Below are 22466 nucleotides of genomic sequence, written 5' to 3'. Positions count from 1 at the left end.
GAAACTATACTACAGAACCCATTTGGAAATATATTGAAACATTCACAACAACCTGATACCCTAGAAGACTTTGGCAAGAGAAAGCTGTGCCCTAAAACGGCCTGTGTGTAGGAGGAGAAGATTCATTCCAATGGATGCATAAAAGCCAACACAGGAATACAAGAATTATGAAAAAACAAGGTAACATGACACTTCCTAAATTCATAATTCACTAGAAACTGACTCCACATGTAAAGAAATTCAAAAAAAGGAGACACAGAGACAAGGTACAGGGGCAGGGAAGGTGGCAGGGTGGCTCTTTGTCCAAGCTGCCACGTTTATTTATAAGAATAGGTTACATTAGGTCATTAATACCATAACCATATTATTGTTTAGAGTATCAGTAAGGTTACTTATTCTGCAGTTACATTTCATAGTTACAATATGCAATGTTAGGAGCTTTGTGCAGTTCTCAAGAAGGTCCATTGTCTGAAGTTACTGTTAGGTGGGCAGCTCTAGGAGCTCTAGAGCTTGGTGAAACATTGTAGTTATCAAGCAAGCAAGTTCCTTTATTCCCAGGAGTTATGTGCCTAAAATTAAGGTCGAAGCTGTTAAGACTCTAGCATGGAGGGCATTACCATAGCAACCGGGCATCCTATGCCTTTGCACAGAAACTTTCCCAGGCTCCAAGCAGGCTACAGCCATGAAGTCATCAGGGACCCCAATCCCGAACACAAAACGCCTACATCTACATATATTGATGTAGAAGGAAATATCAGATAAGAATCCAAAAGAGTGGTTATGAAAATGTTTAATGAATTCCAGAAGAACAGAGAAAAACAACTGAAAGAATTAAGGAAGTCAGAATAGGGTGGATGAGAAATTCAAGAAGGAGATAAAAACATTAAAAAAAAAAAGAAAAGAAAAGTCTTGGAAATGAAAGACAACAAATCAAGTAAAATGTTAAGTTGAAAGTTTCTCTAACAGTAGGGCAGACTGAAGATAGAATTCCAGAGCTGGAAGACAAAGTGATTGTGGTTGGCCTTGAATGTTCAGGCAGTATTAAAGAAAATAAGTAACCATGACCAGAATATACAAGAACTCTGAAACAACATTAGGAAGCCAAATTTAAGAATTATTGGAGTCGTAGAGAGTGGTGAGATGCAAGCTAATGGCATGGATAACCTCTTCAGGAAAATAATAATAAACATTTTCAAACCTTTAGAATGAGATGGACATCCATATTAAAGAATCATTCAGAATCCCAACAAATAGATAAGATCAGAAAAGAATCTCTCCATGACACATTATAATTAAAATGCATAACATATACAGAACAAGGATAGAATTTGAAAAGCCTCAAAAGAAAATCATCAAGTCACATTTAGAGGCAAGTCAATAAGAATAATGTCTAATTTTTGAAGTACAAACTCTAAAATCCAGGAGAGCTTAGAATTTTGGATTTTAAGACCTGAAAGAACATAATTGTCAGTCAAAATTACTATATCCAGCAAAACTACCCTTCAGAATCAAAGAAAAAGAAAAAAAAATAAGCCTTCTAAAACAAGCAGAAACTAAAAGAATTCATGACTACTAAGCTGGCACTACAGAAAATACTTAATTTCTCCTGTGTGTAGTGATACACAGGAGAAATTTAAAAAACAAACTCCAGAGCTTACAAGTGGACAAACCTCACTTGAAAAGTAGCTAGGCAAATGAGTAACAGAAACAAATTAAACACTAGAATAATTCAAAAGTGGCAAGAATTAATAAACATCTCTCTCTAATTGCACTGAATGTGAATGGTCTCAACTCATCATTAAAAGACATAGGCTATATCCCTATAATATTCTGATTTTAGATCTTTTGGATATATAGCAAGGAGTGGGATAGCTAGATCATACGGTGGTTCCCTTCCAAGTTTTTTGATAATACTGCTTTTCTATAGGGAATATAGCCATATCAAGTGCAATTCACAGTAGCCAAGTTATGGAGACAGTCCAGAGGCCCATCAATGGATAAATAGATAAAGAAAATATGGTACGGGGCTAGGGCTGTGGCTGAGAGTGGAAAGTTCTTCCTGCAGCCACCCGTGTTCACTTTTCCCTTTATGTTGGTTTTCCAGTTCCCCCTACTCAGTTCCCTCTACCTTCAGTGCAGGCCTTATAAAGTTGGCTTAGGGCTTAGGCCCTGCAATATAATTTGTATGAGGCACTGGGTTCGATCCTCAGCACCACATAAAAATAAAATAAAAAGTATTGTCTCCACCTACAACTAAAAAATAACATTAAAAAAGAAAATATGGTGTAATATATATATATATGTGTGTGTGTATATGTATATATATACACACACATACACTTACACACACACACACAGTGGTATTTTATTCAGCCATAAGAAAGAATGAATTTATGTCATTTGCAGGAAAATGGATGGAACTTGGGAACATTGTTAAGGGAAATAAGCCAAGCTCAGAAAGTTAAGGGTTGTATACTTTTTCTCATATGTGGAAGCTAGAGAGGAAAAAAGGAAGGTGTGTTGTGGGGAAGGATCTCATGAAAATTGAAGAGAGATCAGTAAAGAAGAGGAAAGGGACTAGGGGGAGGGAGAAAGGGTGGGGAAGGGAAGTACTGGGGAATAATATTGGTCAAATTATATTGTTACATTGTGTACATTATGAATGTGTAATGATGAGGCCCACCATTATGTATAATTATAATGTACCAAAAATATGGAAAAACCCAATAAAATTAAGTCTTTGTTAGAGGATTTCAAAATCTTATAGAATATTGATTCTGGAGAAGGTCCTGTAGAGTTATTTCTTCCATTTGCAGTGAATTTGTTTTAATTGCTGATTTCATTGACTGTCTTTCTTAGCTTTAGATTTTTAAAAAATATATTTTGGAGTTATAGTTTCAAGCTTATTTTGAGGGGGAGGTTCTTCCTGCAGCCACCCGTGCTCACTTTTTCCTTTATGTTGGTTTTCCAATTCCCCCTACCCAGTTCCCTTGACCCTTCAGTGCAGGCCTAATAAAGTTGGCTTAGGGCTTAGGCCCTGCAGTAAAACTAGGGTGTCACAGCCCATGGACTGAGAAAGCAGGTAGTTTAGTTCCAGGTCTGAAGGCTATTGTGAGTTTCCTGCTTCTAGCCACATAGCTACATATGAGTTAATAGCCCAGGAAGCAGACAGGGGCTTTTTTCCTCCTTTCTCTCTTTTTCTCAGCACAGAACCCTTCTAGCATCAGTGAAAGAAACCATCTCTGGTTCCCTAACATCTGAGAAACTAAACTTCTAGCTGCCACATCAAGAGCCCAGCAGCCCTGTGGCTTCAGCAGTGTTTGCTGCTTTCTCGTTTCCCTTGTATTTCAGCTTCGTGGAGGTTGTTATCTTGTTTTTGAGATTCATCATGTCTATTATTGCTGTGTATTTGGAGCAGAGTAGAACTGTACTTTGAGGTATGAATTTACCAGGCCAACTTGACTATAGGCTTTTTTTTATTAATTTGAAAATAATTTGATCAGCTATTTTAGATGCTCCTCCCCTTCCTCCTACCCTCAGGTCTTCTGCCTGGAGAGATATTGTGGAGGGTAGAAAAGAGGGAGACTAAAGATAGATAAATTGGAGACCATAGGTAACAAATGACAGGGTCTGAACTAAGAAGAGAATGACTTCAGAATATATTTAGAGGATGTAATTGATAGACTTGGATAATTGAATTAGGGGCTATATATGTTCATATTTTTAACTTAGAATAGGGGTATAATTCACTGAGAAAGGAATATGGAAAGAAAAGTAGATTTTGGTGGGACAATGGGTCAGGAATAGAGACAGGAATATTAAGACGTTTTATAACTAATATAAAGGCTAATATCTGTTTTTCCTAAAGATCTCACAGTATGTGTCTTTACTAGTGCTGCATGTCAGTGCTCATGACCTTTAAATTTATCACATTTCCAAATCTCTTTACATGATGTTCAGTTGTAAACTTATATAGATTCCTCCTCAGTATTTGGAAAATATTTCCTCAGGATGTTTTCTGTCATGTACTTTTCTTTAATGTCTCTTAAACAAGTATAGTTTTGGCCTTCATGAATGTTATAGTCTAATGGAGGGAAAAGACATTTATCAAATGCACAATTACAGACTACAAGTACTACTATAAGACAATCAAGTATGAGGTGCTCCGAGACAGCCTGACCAAGTCTGAGACCCAGCTTAGTGTGCAGGGTGGGTGGGTGGTATGTTGGCTGTCGGGGGAATATTTTCCTGAAGAGTGACCTTGGAGCTGTGACTAGTGCCTGCACTCTCTGCTCTTTTGCCCTTGCATGGCTGGCTTTTCCCTACTGTTCAAGACTCAGCTATGTTATCTCCTCAGTATGACTTTTCATGATTGCATCCCAAATTAATGTTTAGCACATCACTTATCTTTACTTTTTAAAGAACATTTTTATTTTAAATTACCTAATTTATGCTTATTATATATTTCAGCCAACTAGAATATAAGTACCACAAGTATAGGGACTTTTTCCTCTCTTTTTCTTACTTGTGCCCTGTTTCAATCAGGGTCATTCTTCTGGGTACTTCATATTGAAAGGAAGGAAGAGGGACACTTAGGTTGCAGAGTGTGTGATGTGAATCTGGAGCTATTGGTGACTGTATCCACATTCCAGTAGAGAAGGCCAATCTGCAAGAAGAGAAAATGAAGCCATGACACAGACAGGAGTAGAAATGGGAGAGGGAAAGAGAGTCCTGGTAATTTTCTGGTCTCTGCTTCATTTGTGCCTGAGACTTAATCACAACCTCTGGTTTTTCCATGACTTTTGCCTTACCCAGTTCAAATTGAATTTCTGTCACTTAGAGCCAAAAGATTCCTAATTAAAACAGTATACAACTTTATTTTCACTTTAAATTGTACCTCAACTAACCTTTTCATCTTGTGCATTTTAGATAATATTGTTAAGTATTGATCTGTTGCATAGTTTCTTATTTCAGAAACACATGTTTTCTGCCTCCCTTCCCCCTTTTATTTTTTTCAATGCAAAGAAGTTGCTTCCTGAATTTATTCTGCTTCCAATACTATTTTGTTTTAGTACTGTGTACTCTTTCCTTTCTTTTCAGAAGTATATTGGTCGGAAGCGAATAGATGCCATCTTATTATTACTATTGTTTATTTAACTATGGAAGCAGTTTTACTGGGTACTTCTTAGATTTTCAACTTTGATGCTTTAAAACAGCCAGTATTGAGTACTGAGCATCTCTAGGGTAACAGAGCAGCAGCCACAGTAGTGGCAGAACTTGGTAAGATGCTCACTCAGGCAATTTATTCCCTATTTCTGGTAAGCTGCTCTGGCCCAAGCTTCCTGATGCTGTGCCTGCTACCTTAGGAAGAAGCCCTGGTCTTCCATGGGGAGTCTACACCCCTGTAGCTGCTTTTCTGCTTGGTATATCCCTCCTTGTCCCTTAGAACTGTTGATCTGCCCTCAACCCCACCAGTCCTCTACAAATAGCATATTCTACTTGTTCCATAATTTCTAGTTTCTAGTTAGAGGTTTTTCAAGAAATTATGTTAGATCAAACAACTGTATTAGACAGCTAAATTATAAATTGGTCATCAGTATTTTTCATCAATCTGGTTTCATTTATACTCTTATCAAGGAGAAAATTGGGGACTTTTTGGTAATTTGTTTCTTTCTTTGGATCATTGACTTAATAAATACTTATTGAGCATATGCTCTGTGGCTTCCACTCTCCAGATACTGTTACTAGTTTCTAGAATGAGACTTCTATGCCTTTGTGGAGCTCCTATTTTAGATGAGGAAACAAAAAGTAAACAAATAAATATACAGTACTAAGCAGTAAAAAGTGCCAGGGTGAAAAAGCAGGGTGAAGGAATAGAGAGAGATGGGTAGGACCATTTCAGAGAGAGTAGACAGAAGTGGCTGTGAGGAGGTGGAGGTTTAAGTAGAGATCTGAGTGAACCAAGGATCTAGCCATACAAAGAGTTCATGGCAGAAGCAGCAGCAACACAGGGCTGTAGGAGCTGAAGACAGTGGTTGCAGGATAAGGCACCAGGGTGGCTGAATTAGGGGGAGGGACTGGGGAAGGGGAAGAAGACAAGCTCCAAAAGTTAAGAATGTGAAAATAAAATTAATTAATTAATTAATTAAAAATACAATAATTATACCTTCAAAAATGTGAAAATATATTTTGCATGCCTCCAAAATCAAATTGTCAATATCCAAGGGAAGATAGTGTCTGACACATTATACCCAGTGGATAAAATTCATAGCAGACACTTGAGTGGGATGCTCCTATCTTTCTTGTTTTTCTTGTGGTACTGGGTGGTAACCCAAAAACGTGGAATTTTTTTTGGTTAGGAACTATAAATTAATCATAGGAAATTAAGGATGTTTAGAATGATAGGGTTGAAGCAGTTAAAAAAGAAGTTTGGAAGGAAGAAATGACTGTGAAATAATATTAGCTAAAATAATCTTGGGAAAGATGGCAATATGAACAAAGGTTTCTGACACTGTCCTTATCAATCCTTAATGAAGCCTCTGGCAGTTAGAGAACATCTTTGGCCTCCATTATTTAAATATATCCTGGATTTGACTATTTCTCACCACTTCCACTGCTAGCTGGAAATGTTAATACTTTCATTCATCACACATGGAGCCCAAAGTGAACATTAGTGGATTTTTAGGGGCTTTTCAGAAGGCATGAGCTATTTCTGTGAGTTGGTCCTGAGATGTGGAGAGGTGAGTGATTTCCTTTATTATTTCTCATGGAGAGGGTTAAGAATGACACTGATACCTCATATTTGAATGATTCATAGATGATGGTGTACTTTTATATCTGTAAAGCAGATTGAACGCATATGTTTGTACTGCCTTTTTGGTAGATTCAGGGCTAGACAGGCCACCTGACTGGCTCACACTCAGTGGTTAAGGGCAGAACCATTGCTAGAATTCGGGTCTTTGATTGTGCTCTGTCAATTTTAATAACAACACCACATTGTTTCATAGGATATTATGTCAAAGAAAAGCCAGTTTCACTTCTTTTCTTGTCCTATCCCTATTATTCCTTTCTACGGAAAGGATATTAGCAGTGTTGTCATTACCCAGTCTGCCTGCCTGCCTGTCTACACATCCATCTGTCCTAGTCTGTTTGTTTGTACTGCTATAACCAGTTGCAGACTGAATAATTTATAAAGCACAGAAATTAGAGGCTGCAGTTGTGGCTCAGTAGTAGAGCGCTTGCCTCACACGTGTGAGGCACTGGGTTCCATCCTTAGCACCACATAAAAATAAACAAATAAAATAAAGGTGTTATGTCCTTCTACAACTAAAAATATTTTTTTAAAAAGCACAGAAATTAATTCTCTCACAGTCATGGAGGCTGGAAGGGCCAGGGTTGAGGCACCAGTAGGATCAGTTCTGGTGAGGGCTGCTCTCTGCTTCCAAGACACTGCTTTGGTCCTGCAACCCCCACAGGGGAGGGGCGTCCTGTGTCTTTATGTGGGGGAAGGCAGAGGTAAGCAAGAGACTACTTGCCTGAAGTCTCTTTTATAAGGGCTTTGATGCCAGTCGTGAGGGAGGAGCCATCATGGCCTAATCATATCTCAGAGGTGTTACCCCTAATACTATCTCATTGGCAACACTGGAATTTTGGAGGGGACACATTCAAACCATTGCAGAGTGTGGATTTCTCTATCTACAGCTGTCTTCCATGTCCCTACACAGTGGGTTGTTCCCCCTGCTCATTACAATGTATATGACTTCAGTCTTTAGCCATATGTTGTCATACATCTAGGTCAGTACATCTAGATCTAATTAATACTTTTCCTTTGTATGCCTGTATTGTTGGATGTATTGCAGAGTATTCGTGGTTTTTAAAAAGAAAATTCAATATTTAATATGATGAAGGTAATGCCAATGTATGATATAATTCATCATAGATTAATAATTTATTTACTTCTTAAAATATATGAAAAGAAGTATAGTGACAGTTTTTATTTGCTACAGGTTTTACCACTTTTGGTCACATTTTCATTTTTCCTTAATTTTCTTAAGAATAAAAATGAATTATATCATTAACCAGTATTTTCTTTTCTAAGCAAATTCAATGTTTTTTTTTTTTTCAGGTTATCATATCAGGGAAAAGTCTAAGCAAGTCATAACATTGCTAATGGATGAACAGATGCTGTATAAAGAGAGGGAAGTGGCATGTCGGACTAGACGACGCACTTCCTACTCCACATGACATTTCCTAAAAGATTACCTAGTACAGGTAACTCACCAACAGCATGTGCATCTGCCCCCACACCAGAAATTCCTGCTTCAGAGAAGAAGCACTAGCTTCTTAAGGTGGCAAGACTACGTAGTAAAAGTGCGTATAATGAATGCTCGTCTAAAATGCAATAGATATCATCTAAGAACAGTTTAAAAATATAAAATATTTTAGTACCAAATTATTATTATTATTATTATTATTATTATTATTATTAATTGGTACCTGCAGTTGAACCCAGAGGCACTTAACCACTGAGCCATATCCCCAGCCCTTTTTTGTATTTTATTTAGAAACAGGGTCTTGCTGAGTTGCTTAGTGCCTCACTTTTGCTGAGACTGGCTTTGAACTTGTGATCCTCCTGCCTCAGCCTCCCAAGTCACTGGGATTACAGGCATGCACCACCATGCTTGGGCCAAATTATTAATACTATATTAGTACTAATATTATGGTATCAGACTTTATACTATAGAGAACAAAGATGAAGAATGTGTAATAGAATATTTTATGACTTCAGATTGCTTTTATCTTAGAGTCAAATAAAATGGTTTTGAGCTTAAATAACATTAACTAGTGACTATTCTATTTGACATCATGAGTCAATTTTAATTTATTTGATTCATAACTGGAATGTGAAAGAGTACTGTTTTCTAAGATCTGTGTCTTGGCATATGTACACAACACCATCTGATCCTATACATCAAGAAACTGATATTTCCTAAAGTATACCTCACAACTCTAAAAATAATCCAAACATTCTTCCAAGGTAATACTTTGGACCTTTCATTTTGCCTTAAACTTCAAATCTAGACTATTGAACTTTTTTAAAAAGGGAGTTATTTATAATACTATAATAAAAATCAGGAGAAAATAGAGTGATCTTTTCTAACAAATTGATAGAATATAAAGGAATATCATTTTGCCCTAACTTCTCTAATACAAACTTTGTTGGTAGGTTGTACATAAGGAATGGACAGTTTGAGGAAGCAAAAATATTAATGAAGTATGAATTTGATAACTGTCCCTTGAAAGGAATTAAGCTTGGTGCCACAAATGAGGACACAGTAGGAGTAGGGGTTTGCCTCCTAGTTTTACATGTGAGTCTGTGGTTATGGACTGAGTGTTTATGCTGCTGCCTGCCACCAAGTTCATATGTTGAACTCTAATCCTCAGTGTAACGAGGTGATGGCCCTGGGAGATGATTAGGCCATGAGGGTAGAACCCTCATGAATGGGATTAGTGCCCTTATGAAAGAGACCCCAGAGAGCTCCACTCACCCTCTTTTTGCTGTTGGAAGTCACAACAAGTCGGAAGTTTGTAACCCAGAAGAGGGTTCTCCCCAGAACCTGACCATGCTGTCACCCTGATCTCATACTTCTAGCCTCTAGAAATGAAAGTCTGTTTCTTTAAGCCACCCATTTTATGGTACTTTGTTATTAGCTGCCCAAGCAGACTAAGACATCTATTAAGATCCTGAAGCTGGGCATGGTGTTGTGTGCCTGTAATCCCAGCAGCTAATAGCTCATATAAATATAAATAGCTCATTCCAAGTGTCAGTTGAATGTGGAAATTTAAAAATATTATTAGTAATATCAATACAAACCAATCCTACCCCTCCAATCGTGCTTTTCTGACTTAGTCAAGAGTTCTTACATGTTTATTCAAGACTTATTTATGGATTGGAAAGTAGAAAGGCATTCAAAGAAGTCGCCATTGTAATTATAACAATAAATGCCATCCAGATGCTTCTTAAAGTAGTGGAACTTCTTTAGGGGACCCATTTCTTTTGAAATAAATCTCCAAAAGAGATAGTGACCCATTCTGAAATTTTCTCATGAAGGTTTGAATTCAGACTGACATGAACAGCAGAGTAAAATAACCAATTATGACTCATCCAGAGTTTCTTATCCCTTTGCTACTTCTTTATCACCTTCTTGTTCTTCCTTCTTCCATTACTTATCTCATTTCCTTCCTCTTTTATTATAAACACATAATTATTGAATGTTATTATTTGAAATTTAGATATCCAGCAGAAATTTGGAACTATAGCAGTGAATGAGATAAAGTTCCCTTCAAAGCCAAGTGTGGAGGGCATGTACCTATAATCCCAGCTATTAGGAAAGCTGAGGCAGGAGGATCACTTGAGCCCAGGAGTTTGAGCCCAGCCTGGGCAACATAGCAAGACCTCATCTCAAAAAAAAAAAAAAAAAAGTTCCTTTAATTGTGGAACTGTCACTTTAGTGACAGAGCAGATACTAAACACACATAAACAAAATATATATAAAATATAGCAAGTCTTATAAAGAAGGGGAAAATAGGTCAGGGAACAGAGCAACAGAGATGGCTATGTTTTAGGGTAGGTAGAGAGGGGAGGGCTTCTGGAGGAGCTAAGTATTTAAACAGACCTGGAGGGCAGTATAGGAGTAATCCATGTACAGCAGGCAAATGCTTTGACACTAGAGCAGATGTGGCATGGGAAGTTGTGAGTTTAGGAAGTGAGTCCCTAAATCACTATAGTGCTTACTCATTTCTGAGCCATTTTTATGAGTCTTATAAGAAACTATAGTTTATTGCCTTGTAGTCCTAGATTGAAGCTTTTTTTTTTTTTAACCCAAATTGATACTCCCCAGCTTTATGACACATCTTATATACCAGGCTGGGCTCTCAGTGATTTTTAACATTTAAAAAAAAATCATGTTTTGTCACAGTTTATTTGTTTAATACAATAAACATGCATTGAAATAAATAAATAGCACTTACTGTCTTCCAGATACTATCAGACACTTTTCTAGGGAAGGTAAGTAAATTGGGTGTATTTCTGCTCTCATGGAAGTTATATCTTGAGGTACGCTGTGTGCTTTCAAGTCTGTTTCACATAAAAATTTTTCCAAGAGTGTTTTGGCCCATGATGGTATCATTGAATTAAATCTATATGAAGTACTACTTAGAGTGAATAGTGAATGTTTGGATGTAAAGGCACAGAAAACAAATTGGCGAAAAGACAGCCTCTTCAATAAATGCTGCTGGGAAAACTGAAAATCCATGTGCAGCAAATTGAAATTAAGCCACTTTTTCTCACCTTGCACAAAACTCAACTCAAAGTGGATTAAGGACCTAGGAATTAGACCAGAGACCCTGTGCCTAATGGAAGAAAAAGTAGGCCCAAATCTTCATCATGTTGCATTAGGTCCTGACTTCCTTATTCTAAAGCACAAGAAATAAAATCAAGAATTAATAAATGGGATGGACTCAAACTAAAAAGCTTCTCAACAAAGGAAACAATAAAAATAATGTAAAGAAAGAGCCCACAAAGTGGGAGAATGTCTTTACTATATGCACATCAAATAGAGCACTAATTTCCAGGATATATAAAGAGCCAAAAAACTCAACACCAAAAGAATAAATAACCCAATCAATAAATGGGCTAAGGAAATGAACAGATACTTCACAAAAGATATACAGTCAGTCAGTCAAATATATGAAAAAACATTCAACTTCACTAGTAATTAGAGAAATGCAAATCAAAACTACTCTTAAGATTCCATCTCACTTCAGTCAGAATGGCAATTATCAAGAATACAAGCAACAATAAGTGTTGGCAAGGATGCGGGGGAAAAAAGGTACACTATACATTGCTCGTGGGACGGCAAATTGGTGCAGTCACTCCGGAGTTGCAGTCTGGAGTTGGAGGTTCCTTAAGAAACTTGAAATGGAACCACCATTTGACCCAGCTACCCCACTCCTGAGTCTATATCCAAAGGATTTAAAATCAGCATACTATAGTGACACAGTCACATGAGTATTTATGGAAGCTCAATTCACATTAGCCAAACTGTGGAACCAACCTAGATGCCCTTCAATAGATGAACAGATAAAGAAACTATGATATATAAACACAATGGAATATTACTCAGCTTTAAAAGAGAATAAAATTATGGCATTTGCAGGTAAATGGATGAAGTTGGAGAATATCATGCTAAGCGAAGTAAGCCAATCCCCAAAAACCAAAGGCCAAATGTTCTCCCTGATATGTGAATGCTGATCCATAATAGGAGGTGGCATGGGATGAGTGGAGGAACTTTGGGCAAAGGGAAGGGAGGAGCAGGGAGGGGACATGGGGTCAGGAAAGATGATGGAATGAAACAGACATTATTACCCTAGGTACATGTATGACTGCACATATGGTGCAACTCTACATCGTATACTACCAGAGAAATGAAAAGCTGTGCTCCATTTGTGCACAATGAACCAAAATGCATTCTGCTGTCACGTATAACTAATTAGAACAAATAAAAAAAATTACTGTAAATTTGTTTAAAAATCTGTTAAGATTATTTGTATTTTATATATTCATTGTCTATCTGGTAGATGCATATATATATATATTTGTGTTCAGAAAAGAGTAACTAAGTTGGAGCTGGGGTTGTGGCTCAGTGGCAGAGCACTTGCCTTGAATGTGTGAGGCACTGGGTTCGATTCTCAGCACCATATATAAATAAAAAATAAAGGTTTGTCAACAACTAAAATGAATAAAATAAATAAAATTTAAAAAAAAAAGTTTAAGTAAATAGTCATACTAACTGTTTCCATGTAAGTATTTGAATCTAAAGTGTACTCTTGTTTGGTATCGGGGATTGAACTCAGTGGCACTCAACCACTGAGCCACATCCCAGCCACATCCCTATTTTGTATTATATTTAGAGACAGGGTCTCACTGGTTGCTTAGCACCTCGTTTTTGCTGAGGCTGGCTTTGAACTCACGATCTACCTGTCTCAGCCTCCTGAGCTTGCTGGGATTATAGGTGTGTGCCACTGCACCCAACTAAAGTGTATTTTAAAGGAATAAATAAAACTGACAGTTTGTTGGAGTTGGGAAAAGATAAGAATATAAATTGGAGGGCATTATTCTTGTGGGACAAGACAATGAAAACTTGGATAGATAGACAGAGATGGATAGATCAGTCAGAATTAGGTGTGTTTAAAAGTGATACTAGGAGTGGCAATAAAAATATTAGCAACTTAAACATAATGGGAATTTCTTTCTTCTAAAATAATCAGTGGAGGTATCCTAGAACTGATGTGACTTTTTATAACATCAGGGGCTCCTGGGCTCTGTCCGACTTTTTGCTGTACCAAATTCCGCATTTAACTTCCACCTCATGATTCATAGCTGCTTGAGCTCCAGCTATCATGTTTGCATTCTCACCAGATGGAAAGAGGAAATGTTGGAAAAATGAGATTCTTCTTTCCTTTATGGGCACTTATTGAAAGCTGTGTATAACATCTTGGCTTACATATTGTTTAGCACTTAGTCACTTCTAGGTGCAGCAGAGGCTGAGAAATGTAGTCAAATACCCTGGGTAACAGTGTGACCAGATGAAAGTCAAAGATTCTATTATTAAGAAAGAATAGGAGGGCTGGGGATGTGGCTCAAGCGGTAGCGCGCTCGCCTGGCATACGTGCGGCCCGGGTTCGATCCTCAGCACCACATACAAACAAAGATGTTGTGTCCGCCGAGAACTAAAAAATAAATATTTAAAAAAAAAAAAAAAAAAAAAAAAGAAAGAATAGGAGAATAAATGTAGGAGATAACAAATAGTCCATATCATAGTGGAAAATAATACAAGCAAAAAATGGGTTAAAATGGTAATATCTGATGGTTTGACTAAATAGACTAAAAACTATAAACTTGAATAGGTAGAAAAAACATGTGCAGATAGTTTAGAGTTCTTAGAGCAATTCATAAAGGACACAATAAACAGTATTTATAAATTTCAATTTGATAGGACAAGGAACCATTGTAGGCCTTGAAGAACAGAAGGGGGTTTAACTTAGTCACACAACTTAGCTTTCTTATTACTGAAAACAGCTGTTGATTGAAGATAATCCTTACTGCTTTGTGTGAATTGAAGAAGATAGGAATTGGAGGGACGCTTTGTGAGAAACTTGTTTTAGTCCAGGCATAGGACCTACTCCAGGGTTATGGAAATGAGGGAACAGTAATGTTTAAAGATAGCTCAGCATATGGAGAGGCCTTAGGGTAAGTGGACAACATACTGGAGAAGAAAGGGAGAAATTGAAAATGACACCAGCATTTGAGTTAGAGAAAATAGAGATGAGAGATGGTATCTTACAGGTAAATTTCCATCAGAAGGAATTTAAAGATGTTTCTACATTAGTTACAGTGGAATGCTAGAAATCTGAATCCCAGGCTTTGGGATCTAGAGCTGAGACAGCTGCGCCTAGCTTCTTTGGTAAATTAGCAAGGGAAAAGAGGTACTTTGAAGAAGGTTTTATAAACACATCACCACCACCACTACCACCCCTGCCATTCCTGAATGTTTCCCCCAAATTTTAATTTGGGTAGATAGCTTGGGTGGTTTTTGTATGGATGATTTTGATTTTGAAGGAAGAGATGAGCTGAAGAATAATTGCTGCTTGATGGCAAAAAAGAAAACTACAAAAAGCACAATTACAACATAGCTTCTCTGAGCTGTATGCATCAGAGATAGTCTCTTTTCTTAGAGGCAGTAATTATTATTAAAACTATCTCCAGAGACATTGCTTACAACTAGACCAGCAAAACATTACCCGTGTTGGTCATCTAATTTTCCATAAAGAGCTCTTTAGTGGTACTATTATTTGCAGTACAGCTTTTTCTATACTAAGAAGGATTATTCTGGGCTACATTAAATGTAATAGCATTCTTCATCATGGAAATATTTTATTTCCCTGCAAATAGCATATGATTGCTGCTGAACCAAAAGTTATATTGTGAGGTTGTTGTCAGGCTTGTATAATTTACACTCCTAATGGTGTGTTGCTACTTCCTACAGTTAACTTTGTACTAACAGTTGACATAGAGTCATACTGGGTTGGCTTATCACATGTGGACATGATGACAGGGCTTATAATTGAAGTTGTGGTTGCTACTAAAACATTTGCACTTATGAATGTCAAGAAGTTGATTTTTTTAAATTTAAAAGTTTTTTTAAATTTAAAAGTTTTTTTAAATTTAAATGTACGAAAGAGAAAAAAATCCAGAAATTTATATTCTCTGACTTCAAACCAATCATTATTAACATCTTGGAATATTTGCTTTCGGTCTGCTGATTTTTATCAGAAAAATCATTCTATTCTTGTAAAAACAATATAGCCTTATTATAAAGAATCAGTTACTTCCAACCTCATTACTTAATAGTCATCATAAATGTAGGGTGAACATAATTCTAGGCAAGCATACATATAGAGAGATGGATGGCATTGAGAGATGGGTAGTTAGAAGTTGTTTTTGTAAAAAACAGTGTACTACATGCTATTTTTTAAGTTAACAATATTAAAGGGCTACTTCTAGCAATAAAATTAACTAGGAGCTCCCTCTATTGCACAATAGCCAAAAGCTGCAAATGACAACATTATCTGAGGCATTATTGCCTCATAAGAGCTATGAGAATTCTCCAAGGATCTTTTCTTCCAAAAATTTTAATGTGATGGTTTGGATATGAGATATCCTTAAAAAGCTCATAGTGCAGTGCAGGAATGTTCAGAGGCGAAATAATTAGATTATGAGATCTGTAATCTAATCGAATGGATTATTGGTTGGTGTACTGTAGGCAGGTGGGGTTTGGTTGAAGGAAGTGGGACATGGGGGGGGGCATGCTCTTGGGGATTATATCTTGTCTCTGCTTCCTAGCTGCCATGAACTGAACAGCTGTCTTATGTCATGCCCTTCTGCCATGTGTTCTGCCTCACCTTGGGCCCAGAGCAATGGAATCGGCTGACCATGAGCTGAACCTCTGAAACTGCGAGCCCAAATAAACTTTTCGTCCTCTAAGCAGTTCTTATTAGGATTTTTGGTCACAGTGACAAAAGGCCAACTAACACATTTAAATAAGTAAGTGAAATAAGAACAGAACACATGAACTGGGACCAGAGTAACTTGGAGCTGATGCCTGTGAGAAGCTTTAGGTATTGAGTTACTTCAGGGCGTAAGAAGTTAAGAAAGTGAATTTGGGGCCTGCCTTGAATATTAGGAACAAAAGCCTTGAATTACTGGGCTGAACCCAGGCCCTCAAAAGGGGCTGAAGTGATCTCAGTTTTTTGCAGAAGACAGCAGACTCATTGCACAAGTTAGGGTTATGGGACTTTCACCAATTAAAAATCAAGCAATGAGATTATCATCCTGTATCACCACACCAAGCAGAAAGTAAGCAGCAAAGAACATCTTTGGTTTCCCAAAGATGGTAGACATTGGAAAAGTAAAATATGAAGCCACTATGTATTTAAATATTTAAATTAGAAAGGATATAATCATATCAAGAAATTATTAGGACTGAATTATTAAATTTGGAAAAAAACATACAGGAGTGAACAATACCATTGAAATAATAATATGTCCAAAAATATGTTCAAAAAGAAGAAAATAGTAGATGATTGGTTGGAAGAGAGAGAATGATAAGTAAATAGTTTCTCTATAAAATGTTAATGTTTAATTTTTGAGTAAAAAAAAAGATATCTGAAACAGTTGGTGGCCATGTCATATAAGTTGGAGGTGGGTGGGTTTACAGAATTGTATTCCAAAGGTCTTTGTATATTTTGAAAGAAGATTTAAAATATTACTTAACTGTAAACTTTTAAGAATAGACTTTTAAGGATAAACTTTCAAGATAGAAGAGAAACAGAATGTATAAATTCTAAACAAGTGGCAAGAAAAAATGGAGTGAGAATAAAAAGAAGAATAAAATGGTGCAAATGGAAATAAAAAAGTGAAATGATCGAAATAAGTCAAAATATATTAATCACAATAATTATCAGTAAATTAAATTCATCTGTTAAAAGGCAGAGATTATCAAATTGGGGAAAAAGAAATTCTGATGTATGTTGAAAGTTCACATCAAGGTTGAAAGCAAATGGATGGAAAAGGATAACTGAGGCTTGTTCTAACTAAAGAAAGCTGGTATTGCTGTATTAATATCATACAAAGATAAAATGTTCAATTCCCAAGAAGATAAATTTATTTATGTTTGAATTGTATGAGCAAAGTTGGAAGAAATATAGAAAAGAATTAAGACATCTATTGTCAACTGTTGATAGGCAAAGTTCATCAAACATTTTCAAAAATTTGCATTTTTAATTGATAACATATATGCTGTAAGGAAACTCTTTACATTTCAAAAAAATCTATCATATGCAGACCACTTTTTAAAATTTTTACCAAAATGCAGTTAAGTTTGGAGACAAGAAAAAAATAGAAGTTAAAAATTTCCATGTATTAGAATATGAAAGTATTTCTTTGGAATCAAGTAGAAGAAAAGCATTATCATTATTCTTGCTAAATCAGCTTTGTACTAGAAGTTTCACCCATAACAGTAAAACAAGTAACAGAAGGTAAATTGTAAGTATTGAATGGAAGAAACAAATATTATTTGCTGATGATAGGACTTGTATATATAAAACTTGAAAAGATTGACAGACATTAAAAACAATAGGAGTTTTAGTAAAATGGCTGGCTAGAACATCAAAGTATAAAATCAAGTTATATTCTAAATATTGGATACAAATATTAAATATCATTTTTTAAAAGACACCATTTGTAATAAGTAAAAATCATGATCTACTTAGGAATAAATCTAATCTTTGGCCCTTGCCCACTGGACTCTATGAGCACACATCTTTTCCTGATGTGAGAATTAAAAATGTCTGCAGACATGGCCAGATGTCCCCTGGGGACCAAAATTTCCCCTAATTGGGAACTGCTAATTCAGTGCAATTACAATCAAATCCAAGAAAGGATTGTAAATTTAAATTTGAAAGCTAGGTGTAGTGGCCCATACCTGTAATCCCAGCAACTTGGGAGGCTGAAGCAGGAGAATCACAAGTTGGAGGCCAGCCTCAGGAATTAGCAAGACCCTTTCTCAAAAAATAAAGAGTTGGAGATGAAACTCAGTGGTAAAGATCCCCTGGGTTCAATCCCTGTAACAAAAACATAAAATGAATTTGATGAACTGACAATACAATTAATCTGGAAAAAATCAAAAGATCAAAAATAGACAAGACATTCCTGGAAAAGACTAAAGTGAAGGGCTTGTCTTTCTAAATAATCACACTAAAACTATGTAATCACAGTGTGGTTTCAATGCAGGATAGGTGCGTGGACTATTGAGATGATATATGAACTGCTTGGTAAATAATAGTGGGATAATTATCTGTATTGAATAAAATGAAATCAGGACTCTTCCTCATAACAGGCACACAAAAAAAATTCTATTTGAAATAAGGACTTAAAGGTAAAAAAGCAAAATTTAAAAATGTTTAGAAGAAAATTTAGACAAATATCTTTAAAATTTTTTTAAATATTTTTCTTTAGTTGTAGATGAAAAGACTTTATTTTATTTATTTATTTTTATGTGGTGCTGAGGATGGAACCCAGTTCCTTACACATGCTAGGCGAGCGCTCTACCACTGAGCCACAACCCCAGCCCTGAGAAGCTTTTCCCCTAGTTTCTTCTCTGGTAGTTTTATGTTGAAATCTTTAATCCATTTTGAGTTGATTTTTGCATGTGGGGTGAAATAAGAGTCCAATTTCATTATTCTGCATGTGAATATCCAATTTTCCTGGGATCATTTACTGAAGAAACTGTCCTTTCTTCTTGTGTGTTCTTGGCACTTTTGTTGAAGATCAGTTGACTGTAAATGTATGGACTTATTCCTAGGTTGTCTATTCTTTTCCAGGGATATACATGTCTGATTTTGTGCCAGTAATCATATGCTTTGATTAACTTCTGTGGAAGGTTTCTTAATTTTTATTAATTTTAGTTTTTAACCTTTGTTTTATTTCTTTATTTATATGTGGTACTGAGGATTGAACCCAATGCCTGACACATGGTAGGCAAGTGCTCTACCACTGAGCTATAACCCCAGATTATTTTTATTTTTATTCTAATTAAAATTGTACATGATGGCAGAATGCTTTTGATTCATTGTACACAAATGGAGCACGATTTTTCACTTCTCTGGTACAAAGTAGGTTCACACCATTCGTACAATCATACCTGTACCTAGAATAATGATGTCTGACTCATTCCACCATCTTTCCTATCCCCATGCTCCATCCCTTCCCATCCCTCCCCTTTGCCCAATCCAAAGTTCCTCCACTCATCCCATGCCATTCCCCCCATTATGGATTAGCATCCAATTATCAGAGAAAACATTTGGCCTTTGGTTTTTGGGGATTGACTTACTTCGCTTAGCATGATAGTCTCCAACTCCATCGATTTACCTGCAAATGCCATATTTTCATTCTCTTTTATTGCTGAGTAATATTCCATTGGGTATATATACCACAGTTTATTTTTCATTCATCTATTGAAGGGCATCTAGGTTGGTTCCACAGTTTGTCTATTGTGAATTGTGCTGTATAAACATTGATGTGGCTGTGTCACTATAGTATGCTGTTTTAAAGTCCTTTGGGTGTAGACCATTTGTTTCCATGTAAGATTGTTGTCATAATTTATTTTTCTTTTTTTCCCTTCTGGTTCTGAGGATCCTCACATATGCTAGGTAAGTGCTCTAATGCTGAGCTACACCCCAGTTTCACTCTGCCAAGGTTAAGGCACTCATTCCCCCAGCTTGGGAAGGTTGGTGGCTGAGTTCTTCTTCAAGAATTCCTGACAGCCAAAGAGAGCCTATTCGCCCAAGGTCATTCTTCCTCCTTGAGGAAACCTACATCCAATGACTTCTGGATATGGTCCAGCCCCCTTGCTTCCAGGCAAGACAACTGTGAAGAGATATTCCAGTCTCTCTGCTTCCAGAAGGATTGGCTAAGCCCTCTCTTATAATCACATCACAACCCAGTCCTGCCCGCCTCAGTCCTCATGGATATTGTTTCCAAGAACACTTCTTAATGAACCCCCCATGTAGAAATATGAGTCTTAAGAGTGTATCCTAGGAAGCCCAACCTGCAACAGATATAAAATACAGGACATCAATAATATGTGTTCATAGTGAAACAGAGAATAGAGGATAAAGCAAGGGGGTATGATGTTAATAATTGGTGATCTGGATGATGAGTATATAGGATTTTGTTTTTGTATTCTTGTAACTTTTCTGTATTTTGAAATTATGACAAAATAAAAGTTTAAAAAATAGAACAAATACCAGTTACCTGAAGATACTTTTGTGTAATTATGCTCTGAGACAATGAAATTGGAGTCAGCTTCTTCTAAACTTCTGATTCTGCAAAAATTAGATATAAACTTAATCACTGGGGGACTTTACATTTATATCTTATCAGTTCTCCATCAGCCCACTGAATGTTTTCCATGATGGGGTACATTGTCTATTATAAGAAACTATTTTAAGTAAATGACTTAATTTACTTAAATGATACCTGAAGGGATAGTGTCAATCCATAGCAACAATGTTAATCAGATGTTAAATAATAAATGTAACAGCTTGGAGATTTGTTCATTTTGTGGAGCATTTCAGTTCCAGAATACACTATTGCATTGCGCATGTCTGACAGTCTGTCAGTTTGATATCTCATCTAAGATCTATCGCAGGGTTTGTCAGTTCTGCCTTGAGGTATTATCTGAATGGTGCAGGCTCAACGGGGCTATAGCTTCTCTCTAGATAGTTTCTACTCCATGCTTACGACCTCAATATCTGGGCACTCATCTTCGAACACCCCACAGCACCATTTCCTGCAGGGTCTTTACTTTTTTTTCTCTGAGGTTTCTCACTTGGTTTGATGTCAGAGGGACTTTATTTCTGCTAAGGAACTAAATTTGTGTCCTCCCCTTTTATTTCTTTTGAAAATCCAGAAATGTTGTATTGTCATCTAATCTTACTAAGCACACCTCACTCACTTCCAGTGTTTAGCTGATGGCAAAAATTAAATAAATAAATACAAAGAATGACTTTCCATAGACTTAACTATGTGCTAACTGCCTTCCTTCTTGCACTGTAAGATAGGTTTCTTACATTTTAGTTCTTCTAGACCAAAATGCATCCCCAAAGATGCAAAATATTTTTCTTTCATAATTCTTGCTATTCTTCAGTTTCTCTAACAATTTTCTTTAAAATTGGCCTTTTGAAAATGTTATTAAATCTGCTTCCCTAATGTCTAACCCTAAGTCCATATCATCTCACAGAGAATTTTGGTGCTGAATGCTAAAGGGGCAATAATACGCCTCCTAATTAAATCCATAGAAAGAAGATGAATGAGTTAAGCCCCAGTCACCACTGTTTGCCAGTGTTTATACACCCAAGCCCCAGATAAGCTCATTTTAATTATTCATTTTCATGTGAGGTTGCAACAATATGAAAAGCTACAGCCATAAATAAAAAGTACTTGTTATTTCCTCAGTATCCCTGATATATGCGTACTGATATATGCGTAACTTGCTCTTTTTGCCAATAGTTCCTTCTGCTTGGAATAATTTTTCTCTTCCTTTACAGTGGTTGGAATCCTAGCCAGCCTTCAAAACCTTGTTCAAATTTACTTCCTGTTTCAGGTTCTTCTTACAGTTAGTTCATTCAAGAAAGTTCATTATATAATTCTTCTCATTGTTTCCTATAAGTCTGTATGCTAATCTTATCTTTCCACTCAGGCTCTAAGTTTTTTTGAGGGCAAAGACCATGTCTCATACCATTGCTTTTTGATGTATTTTTCTTGTATAATTCCTAAAATGATTTTGAAAAATTATGTACCTCCTCGTACATTTTTAGATTGATGTGGAATTTTATAAGAATGAATAACTTCAAAGGATATAATTCTGGCATATTATAAATATTGACATTAAAGACAGAAGAAAAGAAAAATAAACTGGACTGTTTTATTCAAGAGTATCTAAGAGAATCTAAATACCATTGGGATTGGTACCTATAATCATTCATTTGAAAACAACACAAGAAGTCTTTATCTGCTGGAAATTTTAGCATCATTTTCTTTTTTTCCTTGAAGTCATAGTTTTATTCCACATTCCTTTCCAAATCTTATCCTTATATAAGCTGTTTTTGTGCTCAAAGTCTTTTCACATCAAATATGCACATAAATTGAAATTATTTTTCAAAATCTTCTGTGAGCAAAGGTTTTAAGTGATAAAATATTCCTTCTAGATTGATTTCTTATTACAGTTATTGTTAGTACACAACCACAATCTGTCAAAACCATGTGAATGCATTGTAAAAACTAT

General features: G+C 36.2%; 1 protein-coding gene across 1 annotated transcript in view; it reads left to right on the top strand.

The window, feature by feature from the left end:
- Enthd1 (ENTH domain containing 1) overlaps positions 1-22466 on the top strand; it is a 116251-nt gene that overhangs the window by 14613 nt on the left and 79172 nt on the right. Inside the window, 3 exon segments of the mRNA XM_046429176.1 lie at positions 8126-8238; positions 8241-8370; positions 11064-11072. Coding sequence (XP_046285132.1) covers positions 8126-8238; positions 8241-8370; positions 11064-11072 — 252 coding nt within the window.

This window comes from Marmota monax, unplaced genomic scaffold (genome assembly GCF_021218885.2).
Source record: "Marmota monax isolate L192 unplaced genomic scaffold, Marmota_monax_Labrador192_F-V1.1 WCK01_AAM20220418_F8-fsc00051, whole genome shotgun sequence".
Lineage (NCBI taxonomy): Eukaryota > Metazoa > Chordata > Mammalia > Rodentia > Sciuridae > Marmota > Marmota monax.
Note: the sequence above shows the minus strand (reverse complement) of the source record. Positions and strands in the feature narration are given on the sequence as shown.